We start from the raw sequence: 13,801 nt of genomic DNA on the forward strand, positions 1-13,801 counted from the left end.
TTTCTGTCCATCTTCATAGGAAGATGAGCCCCTTATACGCCCTTTGATATAACCTGCATTTCTGCTCACACTGAACATGCTGTGTCTTCCTGGGCTCTGGGACGTCTCTGGTGTTCTACTCAGTCACTGTGGTGTAGTTCATGGCCAGAAGACTGAGTGGTTTATAATTGTGCTCCTTAAAATAACACCACAAATAGCATCCGTGTAAAGCTGTTGTTCAGACATAGCTATTTGTCTAGTTATTTATACATTCGTATGAATAGAATTAAGAGACTTTTAAAGAGCATACACACTTTAAAGGCTTTGATGTATCTCATGCCACCTGCCAGAAAAGGTTGTACAAAAACATGCTTCTGCAGGAGTGTGCTGACCTGACCTTTTCCCTGTGCCATTCTCAACAGTAATGGCTTCATATAAAAAAAAAAAAAAAGATAAGTATTTACTCCAAGAAAAACTAACTATATGGTAGAAGATGACCGTAACTTTTGGCCCTCCTGCCTCTGGCTCCCAGAAGCTGGAATTACAGACATGCGCTGTCACACCCAGTTTTATTCAGTGCTGGGGATGGAACCCAGGACTTTCTTGCATGCTAAGGCAAACACTTGACCAGCCGAGCACATCTCCATGAAAGTCTTTCTAGTGAGAAATGAAACCTTTGAAATCAGTTCTAGAAGAAAGGTTTTGGGAGCAGCAGCAGAGATCACTCCCACAGTTAAACCCACATGCGGGCAGTGCAGAGGCAGAGAATGTTCTCTGGAAAGCCCACTGTCCTACGATAACTGTTTACTCACCCGGCTTTGGTCTTTCAAGCCCGTAGTTTCTGAGATATGGGAGAATTGGGTACTTAGTTCATAGTCACATATTATAATGTAACCAGAAAATAAAATAGCTTTAGATTGTTTGTAATATACTGATTTTAGTTAACCAAGGGATTGGTTGATTTGTCTTTGGTTCAAATGTCAGCTTTTCCAAGTTGATGGGCTCCATCTCCAAAATGGAGGAAAGCATCACAAATGTTGCATTTTTCTCTGCTTATAACAAAATAAGTTAGTCTGTATAGAACTGAAAACTCCCTTAATGGCCTGGCATCTCCACAGAAGCCAAGTTCACTGGAGCCCCATAGGTATCATTCTGTGGACTAGTTATGCAAAGACCTTCTCCTGGGCTTTAATGTTTGGTGACATTTTCATCTCTCAAATGACAAGACATACAGTTAAGCTTAATGCAGCTATTGATAGTTTCCTGCTAGCGACTGTGTTCTGTAGAAGAACCATCTTGTTAGAAGCCACAGAGACCCTGACCTCCTCCATCAGTTCCTCCCCAAGCTGGATGCCAGCAGCCTTTGCCATGCAGACAGCACCTTCCATGCTTCCTGTCTGACCTGGATAGAACACTCACTGTATGCCAACTGTAATTGTTTTAAGGCTAGAGCATTTTGTTTTTAATTTGAATGAATCCATTTTCCGGGGAAGGATGTATTTGGACTTTTGGACACTAGAAATTATACCAAATTTTGAGCCCTTCATTCTGTCCCTCTGTAGTGTGTCTAACATTGGACAACAACAAATACTTAGACTAAAAATAATTTCACCACACGGGGTCACCCCTGAAACCAAAGGAACTCTGGCAGAGTACTTGGTCATTCATGAAGCATTATTCAAATATAAGTTGTCCTCATTACCAAGAAGGTTGGAAATCACTTGGATTTAATTTTTCTCCTTTCAAAACTACTTTAAATACTTTAGGAATACCTCTATGTTTGGAAATGTAACAGTTCATTTATTCTAGAAAAAAAATGCTCGCCATATAGTTTTAAAGGGAAATATGGCCCTGCTAGGTAGCTAAATGGGTAAAGGCACTTGTCCCCCAAGCTTGACAACCTGAGTTCTGTCTCTCGAGCCCTAGTGGTGGAAGGAGAAAACCAGTTCCCTTAAACTGTCCTCCGAGAAGCATGCCATGTGGCAAGCGTGTAAATGCATGTGCATCAACACATATGTGCGCACAAAAACAAATGTCATTTTAAAATGAAGTGAAGTACATATGTGCTTATTTTACATCTCAAATAAATGTGATGTGTATACAATGACTGAGGTTCAGAACCCCCAAATTATCCTCTACCCAAACATGAGAGTTGGGCTGGGGAGATGGCCCAGCAGTTAGGAGCACTTGCTGCTCACCCAGAGGACCTTGGTTCGGTCCCTGGCACCTGCATCAGCAGCACACGGGAGGCGTAAATCCTCCTACACACTCGTGTGATTGAAAATGATGGTTTTTAAATGAAAGCTTGTCCCTGATAGCTGAAGGGCAGAGGAAATTAGAGAAACAGTCAAGAGGACTTGCTCTCCCATGAAGCATTATTCAGACTTAGGTTGTCTCTGTTAAGTTGTCCACCTAGAGGTCAACAGAGCTTCCTGGAGAACTTAGGACGAGAGGCCATGAGTGACCTTGCTCAGGGTTACCCTGCAAGATCTCATTTAGGCAGCACTGAGCACATTCTGTTTAAATGCCACGGACTAAACCAGGGCTGCAGTCATGCAGTGGACTCACCGCCACTGAGCTAAGCCCCTGACCACAGTGCAGAGCACTCACAGACTCTTGGAGAAGCCCCCTAGCGGCATAAGGACCATTGCTTTAAAAAGTATACAGTTGTGAAGTGATGGTACCAGGTACATGCCACTAAGTGACAAAGAACATCTTAAAATGACACCTACAGGCACTCCAAAGTCCGGCAGAAGAGCGAAGCGGACATTGTTGTCAGTGAAGACTTGAATGGAACAGTGAAGTTTTCGAGTTCTTTACCCTTCCCCAATAATCTCAACAGGTAAGGCCATGGGGCGTCGGTCTTAGAGATACTTTTCTTCTCTGCTTAGAAATACAGGTTTGAGGTAACAGCTGACAGTTTTTTATTTTAATGTTATGTTTGAGTGTCTGGTGCCCGTGGAAGCCAGAAGCGTAGTCAGATCCCTTGGGAACTGGAGTTAGAGATGATTGTGAACTGTCATGTGGATGCTAGGAACCAAACATAGTACTCTTAACCACTGAGCCATCCCCAGGCCCTCAGGTAACTTTTGAATGGATATCAGAATACCATCCTGTGATTGAGAACTTGACCAATCCGTCTCAACAGTAGACATAGGATGGATTCCCATATCTCATCTCCCTAGAAATCTCTTTTTAAAATTGTTTGTTTGTTTGGTTGCTTGCTTGGGTAGTTGGTTGGTCAGGTGAATGGGTGGGCAGTTGGTTGGTTAGGTGGGTGGTTGACTGGGTAGTTATTTGGTTGGGTGGTTGGTTGGCTGGTTGGTTAGTTTTTGCTATGGTGGAAATGAAAACCCTGGCTTTGTTTTGTTGTTGTTGTTTTGTTTTGTTTTAGTTAGGATTTGATTTTTTAAGATAGGCTTTCTCTGTGTAGCCCTGGGTGTCCTGGAACTCACTCTGTAGACCAGGCTGCTCTGGAACTTGGAGATCCACCTGCTTCTGCTCCCAACATGCTGGGATTAAAGTCATGCACAACCCCCTCCTGCTGGAATCCCTGGCTTTGTTCATGCTAAGCAAGTGCTCTACTAGTAAGCTACTTTCGCACCTCTAAACTCTCTTCACGAAATTCACAGAATTTATTTGTCTCATTGTCCTTATTCATCTTGTTCTAGTTTATTTTCTGTTGCTTTTCTATTGCTATGGTAAACACTATGTGGTGGTTTGAACATGTTTGTCCCAGGGAGTAGCACTATTAGGAGGTGTGGTCTTGTTGGAGTGGGTGTGGCCTTGTTGGAGTGGGTGTGGTCTTGTTGGAGTGAGTGTGGCCTTGTTAGAGAAAGTGTGTTACTGTCTGGGTAGGCCTTGAGACCCTCCTAGCTGCCTGGAAGCCAGTCTTCTTGTTCCCTTTGGAACAAGATGTAGAACTCTCAGCTCTTCCAGCACCATGCATGTCAGGTATGTGGGTGCACACCTTTAATTCCAGCACTGGAGAGGCAGAGGCAGGTGGAGCTCTGTGAGTTTAAGGCCAGCCTGGTTTACATAGTGAATTCCAGCACAGCCTGGTCTACAGAGTGACTTCCAGGACAGCCGGCCTCTGGGATCACTTTGTGCCCAAGAAATGTTTTTAATACTCCAGGTGTGTAAATACATAAAGTATATAAATCAAACATCAACTGATAATAAGTCATAAAGAAAATTTTATAAAATTCTTTGATATGTATAGTTTTTAAAGACAAATGTTAAATTTTATTAAGGACAAATATTCTATTAAAGCATGCAAATAAGCCGGGCAGTGGTGGTGCACACCTTTAGTCCCAGCACTTGGGAGGCAGAGGCAGGCGGATTTCTGAGTTCGAGGCCAGCCTGGTCTACAGAGTGATTTCCAGGACAGCCAGGGCTACACAGAGAAACCCTGTCTCGAAAAACAAAAACAACAACAAAAAAACCCCCAAAAATGCAAATATTAAACTTATATTCTAATGAGATTAATGAAATTTATGTCCTTCATTGACACAAAGGATTAAATCTTGGCTGAATCTTTTTCCCGTTTTCTTCATATGTATCTTTACACATGTGTCCACACAGACACACAGTGCTCATCAGGAAACCACAGAGCCAGGCAAGCATTCCACCCAGCTCTCCAATGCTTTATCAAAGCCTTAGGGTCACGTTAAGGCTTACTGGGGTGGCCCTGCTGAAAAGGAGAGGAGACGGTCCTAGACTGTTAACTTGTCTTCTCTCAGTTCCCTCATTTCCATTCTCGATAATTTGGTTGCCACCATGTGTGTCGTGTTGAGACGCACTCAAGCCTGTGCTTTCTTTAGGATGTATGTTTGTATGCGCTCACGTATATGTGTGCGAGCGTGTGCAGGTGTGTGCATGCTCTGGGAGACGGCCTCGGCTCTCGCTCCTCAGGCCCAGTCCACCTTCTCTTCTTCAAGGCAGAGGCTCTCACTGGTCTGGAATTCCACAAGTAGGCTGAGCTGGCTGACTCCTCAAGGACCAACTTGTCTGATAAGCATTTCTTATGTGGTCTCGGGGTGGAACTTAGGTTTTCCTGTGTGCACAGCAAGCACCTCACTCGAGCTGAGCTATCAGCCAAGGCTGTGCTCCGGAATTTGTACACGAAGGCAGCGTGGCTCAGGCCTCTCTTACCTTTGTCCCCTAGTATCCTGGCCGAGCGTCTGGAGAAGTGGCTGCAGCTGATGCTCACCTGGAACCCTCGGCAAAGGGGCACGGATCCCCAGCACGGTCCCAATGGCTGCTTCAGAGCCCTAGATGACATCTTGAACTTGAAGGTAAGAGCAGCCCTGAGGCATCCCCGAGGCAGGAGCTGTGGTCCCCAGTGGGACACAGCATCTTTCCAAGGAAGGGAAACATAGCAGGTCATGGGCCACTTGGCCTTGTGAAGAAATTCAGGCTCTTCTGACTCTTTGGGCTAAAAAGAGGACAGGGAAACTGGGCTGACTGACATGTTTTGACATCTTGCTGTCGAGGAAAAATGGGACTCAAACTAGCCCTTCACCAGCGAGAATGGGGTAGGGGGCGGGGGTGTAGGAGAGGGTCTTGGCAAATCCATGAGGCTTTTGTAAAGAATTTTGTTTTCTGGGATAGTGAGATGGTTCATCAGGTAAAGATACTTGTAGCCAAGCCTGACGACCCGAGTCCGACCCTACAACCTACATAATGGAAAACTGAACCAACTCCTTCCAGCTGTCCTCTGATCTCCACACGTGCACTGTGGAGCGCACATGTGCTCCCCTCTCCCAATATGCATGTGTCTTAGTTAGGGTTTTACTGCTGTGAACAGACACCATGACCAAGGCAACTCCTATATGGACAACATTTAACTGGGGCTGGCTTACAGGTTCAGAGGTTCAGTCCAGTATCATCAAGATGGAAGCATGGCAGCATCCAGGCATGGGGCTGGAGGAGTTAAGAGTTCTACACCTTCATCCAAAGGCAAACAGGAGACTACTGTCTTCCAGGCAGCTAGGATGAGGGTCTTAAGCCTACGCCCACAGTGATACACCTACTTCAACAAGGCCACACCTCCAAATAGTGCCACTCCCTGGACCAAACACATTCAAACCACAACAACATACAAACACAGTGTAAGTAAATGTTAAGACGGTTTCTCTCCAGTAACATCTGGGTTGTGTTGCAGCTGGTTCATGTCTTGAACATGGTCACGGGCACCATTCACACATACCCCGTGACAGAGGACGAGAGTCTGCAGAGCTTAAAAACCAGAATCCGGGAAGATACAGGGATCCTGGAGGCAGACCAGGAGCTTCTGCAAGAGGCAGGGCTGGTGCTGCTCCCTGACAAGCCTGCTACTCAGTGCATCTCAGACAGCAAGGTGAGTCCTGGCTTCCTGCACCCTGCTTGCCCTTTTTCCCTCTGACTTGGTCTCCTAGGAGACCGTCATCAGTTCATGACACCTAGCACACACTGCCTGATGGGTCAGGAATCCCAGGCAGGTCGCTAGAAGACACGAATCATTCCATTCTCAGTTTGTCACTTCCAGACCATGAATACTTTCTTGTGCTTCCATTGTCAAAATCATATTTTGTTCTTCTACTCCACCAGAGCTATTTATGACTATACAGCTATGCTAGGCACCGGTGCTAAGCCCTTCAATGTGTGACATGGTGTCTGCCCCAAAGTGTGGAATAGTTATGGAGGCCACATCCACATATGAGACACGGCCTTTGCCAGGGAAGTGTGATATGTTCAGTCACCGGAGAAGCAAGCAGAGTAAAGTAGAACATGATGTAAGTTAGGGGCAGGTTCAGATAAAAAGGGCTGGAGAGAAAGCAGGCCAAGTCACGTGTGCTTCTTAGGCTGAGGTGCCGTCCTCCATGTGCAGGCAGAACTGCTTTAAGACCATGTAGCTGGAGAGGAAGGGTGGGGTCCCCAGGTCTCATTGTTTTCTTGTCCCTTTGCAGACAAATGAGGGCCTCACACTGGACATGGACCTTGTTTTTCTCTTTGACAACAGTAAAGTCACCTATGAGACTCAGATCACCCCTCGGCCCCAACCGGAAAGTGTCAGCTGTATCCGTAAGTGCACCGTTTATTAAAACCCATCAGTTGAGATATTTAGGATAAAAGTTGGAGGAAACCTTGGATTTTTGGTTCTGAGTGTATAATACCTTCTTTACTTGGGATGTGTAGAGAATAGTCCAGGCAAAGGTTAACCGCCTCTCACTAGAGGAGCAGGCAGAGGTTAAGACACACCACCTACTTCTGTGATTCAATTTTTGAGGCTGCATTTATATTCCAATAACTAATATGCATTGGAAAGTAGAGGCAAGAGGGTCAGGAGCTCAGCCACATAGATTGTTCAAGACCAGGCTGGGCTACATGGGGCTCTGCTTCGAAACAAAAATTATATTAACATATGTACATGATACAAAAACAGAACACAAAGCTTCAAAAGATACCACCACCCCCCCCAAAAAAAAAACAATGAAAAGTAAACGCTCAGGCTCCAGACCCCAGCCAGGAGGCTTGCCTTCCGCAGAACTGCTGCTGTCGAGTGCTTGGGTCTCCCCGTCAGAGAGAGAACACAGACATGCACTGTTGTGTGTGTCCCTCCTTCCCAAGTCGCTCACCTCATCTTCCCCGTGTTGAAGGGCTGCACCGTGCTCCATTGCATGTTTGCCTGCTGAGCGAGCATCTTACCAACCCATCCCTGTTCTCAGCCCCTTCTCACACACACTCACTCGGAGTAAACAGATCAAAGAGCTAATGTCTCAGAGAGCTCCCAGGCTTCGAGATTACTTAAATATCTTTAGTGCTTCTGGCTAATGCTGCATGTTAAAGTACTTGCTGAATTAACTCGTTTATCATTGTTGGGGGTCGTATGTGTCACAGTAGAGGTGTGCACACGCAGAGGCCAGAGGACAGCTTTGGAGTAAGTTCTCTCCCCCTACTTCATGTGGGTCCCAAGGATTGAACTCAGGTCACTAGGGTGTGTGGCAAGAGCCTTACCCACTGAGCCATCCCACCCGATGGTGTACTTTCATATTTCATGAAAATTTCATACAACTGTTACTGGACTTTTGGCTACTTCGTGGGCTCTTTCTTCTCCCACCCTTTCAACCCCCTGACCCTAGGTAGGAGAGAAAAGGAGAGAGGGGACAGGGGCAATAGCATTGTGGACTACTTCCTGGTGGTTAGGGGTGTCGCTTTCCTTGGGACAAGTTTGATCTTCCCCGTCAGGATATCTGATTTCTTCTTCTCGTCTTTCCGCACATAACAACGTGACAAACCTCAGCCAACAGCAACCAACCACCAGCCTTCCAACGCTCCCCCTCAGCCCCTGCAATTGGGGCTCTAGCATTTATATGTCCTCTGAAAAGTCCCCCTGATTCCAAATGTTACACACTCAGGAAAAATCTATCTGCATCTGGCAAAAATCACTCCCCTGCTAGAGCATGAGGCAAATCACAGTCTGCTGCTGTGGACAGTCTGAAGCAGCCCCACATCCCACAGCTAGGATTCAAACAAAACACATGACCATGACATGTTTCAAGGCACAGGCCAAGAAGATTTTGTACTTTTCCACCACCTGGACCCTCTTACCCCCTCCCCTTGTAAAACATGCTATAAAAAAAAGCATTTCATGTTCAAAAAAAAAAAAGAAATAAAAAAAGAAATAAAAAAAAAACAAAACAAAAAAAACCACATTCCTACATTTCTGTGTTTTTTTAAAAAAATCCAAATCCTCAGTATATACAACCTTAACTGTGCTGACAGTAAGAGCTTCTGCTGAAATATATGGGTGTGTGTGCTTGTGGTTCTTTCTCCAAGTGGTCCACAGCACAGGCTGACCTTGAACTGACTATGTAACCTTAGCCTGCTTCAGTCACAGCAGACCTCCTGCCTCAGCCGCCGAAGTGCTGGGATTGCGGGTGTATATCACCATGAGATCAATGGACCGCCAAAATGTTTAAACTAAGTAACCAACCACAATACCTGTAAAATTACATAACAGTATGGCAATTATATAACTTGTAAAAACACTAGCAGTGCTGTGGGGCAGGATGTGGTTCCCCGTAGCTGAGCTCCTCTCTGACAACTGTTTGTTTCCAGTTCAGGAGCCCAAGCGGAACCTCTCCTTCTTCCAGCTGAGGAAAGTGTGGGGCCAAGTCTGGCACAGCATCCAGACGCTGAAGGAAGACTGTAACCGGCTGCAGCAGGGACAGCGAGCTGCCATGTACTGTGCCAGGCTGGCTTTACCTACTGCATTTAGAATTGCTTGTTGGCCTTGACTCTAGAGAAGTGGCTGAGGCAGGGATCCAGAAGCAACTCTCAGGGACAGGAAGAGACTGGTTTGGACCACAGGGAGTGTTTGGGTGGGCTGGCTGGAAGGAGGCTCTCGGGTTGGCTAAGGCCAGGGGTTAGAGAATGGGGCAGCAGTGCAGAACTTGGGTCCTCACAGCTCATCTGTGTGGAATTTGGAGTGTGGAGAAACTTAGTGGGCCTTGGGTTGACAACACTGGTTAACTGGGACTTGCTGATGGATTCCCCAGTTAGGACGAATGTGTGGAGCCTAGCTGTAGAATTTTAGCTAATTCCAACTTTGATAGAGACCTTTATATGTTGGCAGAGTAGGAAACCGTCTTACGTTTCCAGGAGGCTGTTTTGGTAACAGTGGTGGCTGCGAGTGGTTATAGCCAAGGCTCCCTTGGCAAAGCGTTGGTTACTACACAGGAAATGTACTTAGATGCTGTGTCCCAAGGTTCTGGTTCTTTTTCCTACCGTTCTTGCAGGATGAATCTCCTTCGGAATAACAGCTGCCTCTCCAAGATGAAGAACGCCATGGCCTCCATGGCCCAGCAGCTGAAAGCCAAGTTAGACTTCTTTAAAACCAGCATCCAGATTGACCTGGAGAAGTACAAAGAGCAGACTGAGTTTGGGATCAGTGAGTACACCCTGCCTGCCTGCCTGCCTGCCTGCTGTGAGCTGGAAGCCACTTCTCTCCTCCGGCCCCTTTCTTCCTGAAGTTTCTTTGCCTTCTTAAAGTTCAGTTTTTAACTTCTGTTTGAGTTTTATAATGTTTCATTTCTTTTTTTCTTTTCCATTTTTCTTTCAGCATCAGATAAACTGCTGCTGGCCTGGCGGGAAATGGAGCAGGCTGTGGAGCAGTGTGGCCGGGTAGGCGGCTCACCGAGGCTCTGTGCGGGCGGATAGGAAGCTCACCCGAAGGCTTGTACGGTCTTCCACTCCCTGATCCAATACTGGTTTGAGCTGCTGTGTCCAAACTGAGCATTTCCTCAGCATATCCTCTGACCCTAACCAGACTTGCTGGCCAGACACAGAGTTGTAAGATGAGAGAGCCCTGCTGTGACCAGACTGAGGGCTGAGCAGAGTTGCTCCAGATTTAGGAGAGAAGCCAAGTGTCAGGTCCTTGGGAAAGCCAAGGCCTCCCACTCCCTCCCCACAAAGGTCTCCTTCTAAATTTGTTGAAACATAATATCTGTAAGGAAGAAAGAGTTTAAGCAGAAGTCTCAGGATAGTATACCTTAGGTGCCCTTTCAAACCCCTCTTCACAAGGTTAGAGAAGTAAGTGTAACTTAGGGCATCATGCCCAGATCCAAGATGCCTGCCAGAGCTTTTCTCCCCCTACTTCCTGTGCACTGGGCAGGGCCTTAGTATCTAACTGTAAATGAGACCTAATAGCTGAATGCTTACCTAAAGGTATACGGACATGAGGCCAGCCAAAGGCTCAGTGGGTGAAGGTGCGTGCTGCTGTAAGCCTGATGACTAGAGTTTGAGGTCCAGAACCCACGTTTTAAAAAGCCAGTAATAGCATGCACCTGTAATTTCAGCACTCCTACCGCAAGATGGAAGGCAGAGACAAGAGAATGGCCGAGAGCTCACAGGCCAGCTACTCTGAAGTATACAGTGTGTCAGAACCAACAAGAAAGACTTGTCTCGGCAACACAGAACCAGACACTCCACTCCTGAAACACACACATAGGCACGGTGGTACACAGATGCCAGCACACACAGGCATGAGCTTACTTTACACAGGCACAGTAATACCTCTTATTCAAAGGTGATTGTCCTACATAGAGTTCCTTTTGTCTAATTCTGAAGAAGTGTGTGTCTTCCTCACCAATCTGACAGTCAGCTTTAGCACCTGCTTTGGGCAGACACAGTCAAGGAAGACAAAGTAATATGCATTGGGCATCTTCGCTGCCAGCTACTGAGCTTACCCTATTGGTTTTAACCCTGCAGTTTGTTCCTAGAAGAGGAAACTGTGGCTCACAGTTAAGGAACTTCTGAGGGTCTCACAGCTAGAAAGTGGTAGCCATGAGATCCAAGTTTGGAGCATCTTATTCCTGAACGCATAGTCCTTCTAGCCAGTCAGCCGAGGGTCTCCTCAGCCTGTCCAGCACATCCGCCCTCTCAGGATGCCCTTTGCCCACCAGTTGGCATGAGCACAGTTTTTCCATCAGGAGAACGACGTGAAGCATCTAGTAGAACGGATGATGGCCCTGCAGACTGACATTGTGGACCTACAGAGGAGCCCGATGGGTCGGAAGCAGGGGGGCACCCTGGATGACCTGTGAGTACAACCGGGGAGGGATGACACTGTCCCCCAGAGCATACTGACACCCTGCAGAGCTTCAGGAGGTTCTGTGGGTGTACCTCCTAGTGAATCACCTTGGCACAGTCTCTAGGAACCAGCTGATAACTTCTAAAGTTTAAACACATACTCACATACACACACACACACACACACACACACTCATGCACACATGTGCACATACACACACTCACATACCTTTTTCTGTGGCAGCAGACATCCCTGCTCGTCCAGCCCAGCCCTCTAGTGTGGCTCTCAAAGCAGGAAGTAGAACTGAGGGGGGAGCCTGCAGAGTCCAGGAGTTCGGCATTGTGTTCAAGAGGAGTCAAGGCATCCAAACAGATCCATCCTGCCTGGAGACCCTAACATGCACCCCGTGTGCTGACAGAGGGCTCCGGGCCTGTGGGTCAGTTTGAGGGCCCTGTAGCCTGAAGAGATCAGTATCTCCTGATACTCTTACTAGAATTCTTAGGGTGAGAAATCTGAAAACAAAGAATTATTTGTTCTCCATTGTATCTTACATGTTAACCCTTTACTCTCAAGTTTCCAAATGAGACTCTTCACTCTGTGCACATGTGTATATGGAGGTCTGTGTGCACAGGTGTTCTTTGTTTCAAAACAGGGTCCCACTGTATAGTATTGACAGACTTGCTACTTGCGAGGGAGTCAAGACTTGCCTCAAATTCACAGAGATCTCCTTACCTCAGCTTCCTGAGTGTGTGCAGCCAAGACCAGTTAGAGCCTCCTTCTGAGGCTAGTGCCAGCCCACCTCTGAGAAAGAAATAGGCGTCCATGTCTAGCTTTGAACTTATGTTTTTGAGGGCAAGGATTTTCTTGGTCAGGTCCAGAAATGCTACCTTGAATCACTCTTGTAGCTAAGCAGAGGAGGAAAATAATCTTTAAGTTTGTTCTTGTTTGGGGCATTTGGGTTTTATAACTATTACCAAAACTAGCAGGTTTTTTTTTTCCCATTAAAAACATATGACCAGTGGTCTAAAAAGTAGTGATTGGCTGACAAGACTCAGCAGGCTAGTGCTTTAAATGTTCTCACGCGCCTTGACTATGGCCTTCTCTCTTCCAGAGAGGAACAAGCGAGGGAGCTCTATAGAAGACTCAGGGAGAAGCCAAGAGGTGTGTGCTTCTGACCCCAGCCCGATTTGTCTTGTCTTTGAGACACTGGTCTCCCCTGGAGGCCAGTAGGAGGAACTGTGCCACTCCCCTCTGCAGACCAGAGGACAGACGGTGACAGCCAGGAGATGGTCCGGCTGCTGCTTCAGGCGATCCAAAGCTTCGAGAAGAAAGTGCGGGTGATTTACACACAGCTCAGGTAGGTCCTCCCTCTATCCCTCCAGGACAGGATGCAGAATCAAGCAAAGCCCAGGGGCAGATGGATGTCCTGCTTGGCTCTGGTTTGCCTGCACAGTGAAGAACCGATGTCATTGGGAGCCATGCTGTGCCGGCCCAGAGCTCTCGGGAGTGTGGCTCTTTCGTTCCTTACAGTAAGACCGTGGTTTGTAAGCAGAAGGCACTGGAGCTGCTGCCCAAAGTCGAAGAGGTGGTGAGCCTTATGAACGAGGACGAGAAGACCGTGGTCCGGCTGCAGGAGAAGCGGCAGAAGGAGCTCTGGAACCTCCTAAAGATCGCCTGCGTGAGTGACTTCCTCCCCTATGTGCCACCACCACACTCCGAGGAGGCACAGGCAGGCCCACAGCTGTGGCTACTCTGTCAGCACTGACCTGTGACATGGAGTGGACAGGAAGGCTTCCTGAAGGAAGGGTTTATGCCAGGTGTTTCTATTTACCCATGTGGCTACTGTAATCACCACAAGTAGTGTACCCAAACAGCAGACACTGTTCTTTCAGAGCTCCAAAGGTCAGAAGTTAGGAATCCACTTGTCAACAAAATAGTATCCCCTCTGATAGATCCAGGGCAAAGCCACCCCTACTCCCACTGCCCTCTCCAGCTTCAGTGGCTCAGGCCACCTCATCTGTATCTGTGTCTTCAGTTGACATCAGTGTCTCATCCGAATGTCTCTTTAAAGGCTAGAGATGCATCTCAGCAGAAAGGTGTTTGCCCCGTGTATAAGGCTTTGGATCAGACTCTAGCAACACACACACACGGACACACACACACACGGACACACACACACACGGACACGGACACACACTCGGACACAGAGAGAGAGAGGGAGAGGGAGAGGGAGAGGGAGAGGGAGAG

General features: G+C 47.2%; 1 protein-coding gene across 3 annotated transcripts in view; it reads left to right on the top strand.

Annotated features, from left to right (window-relative positions):
* The window catches only part of Ikbkb (inhibitor of nuclear factor kappa B kinase subunit beta), a 47,060-nt gene that overhangs the window by 26,622 nt on the left and 6,637 nt on the right, over positions 1–13,801 (top strand). For 2 of the 3 annotated variants that reach the window (XM_028782899.1, XM_028782900.1), the window contains exons 9-19: positions 2,714–2,821; positions 5,147–5,276; positions 6,146–6,340; positions 6,930–7,044; positions 9,082–9,205; positions 9,762–9,913; positions 10,085–10,146; positions 11,454–11,563; positions 12,666–12,715; positions 12,812–12,911; positions 13,085–13,232. In XM_028782899.1, coding sequence (XP_028638732.1) covers positions 2,714–2,821; positions 5,147–5,276; positions 6,146–6,340; positions 6,930–7,044; positions 9,082–9,205; positions 9,762–9,913; positions 10,085–10,146; positions 11,454–11,563; positions 12,666–12,715; positions 12,812–12,911; positions 13,085–13,232 — 1,294 coding nt within the window. The remainder of the gene's footprint in view (positions 1–2,713; positions 2,822–5,146; positions 5,277–6,145; positions 6,341–6,929; positions 7,045–9,081; positions 9,206–9,761; positions 9,914–10,084; positions 10,147–11,453; positions 11,564–12,665; positions 12,716–12,811; positions 12,912–13,084; positions 13,233–13,801) is intronic. The other variant, XR_003713297.1, reaches the window with a different exon arrangement.

The sequence above is a fragment of the Grammomys surdaster genome, unplaced genomic scaffold (assembly GCF_004785775.1).
Source record: "Grammomys surdaster isolate TR1022 unplaced genomic scaffold, NIH_TR_1.0 919, whole genome shotgun sequence".
Lineage (NCBI taxonomy): Eukaryota > Metazoa > Chordata > Mammalia > Rodentia > Muridae > Grammomys > Grammomys surdaster.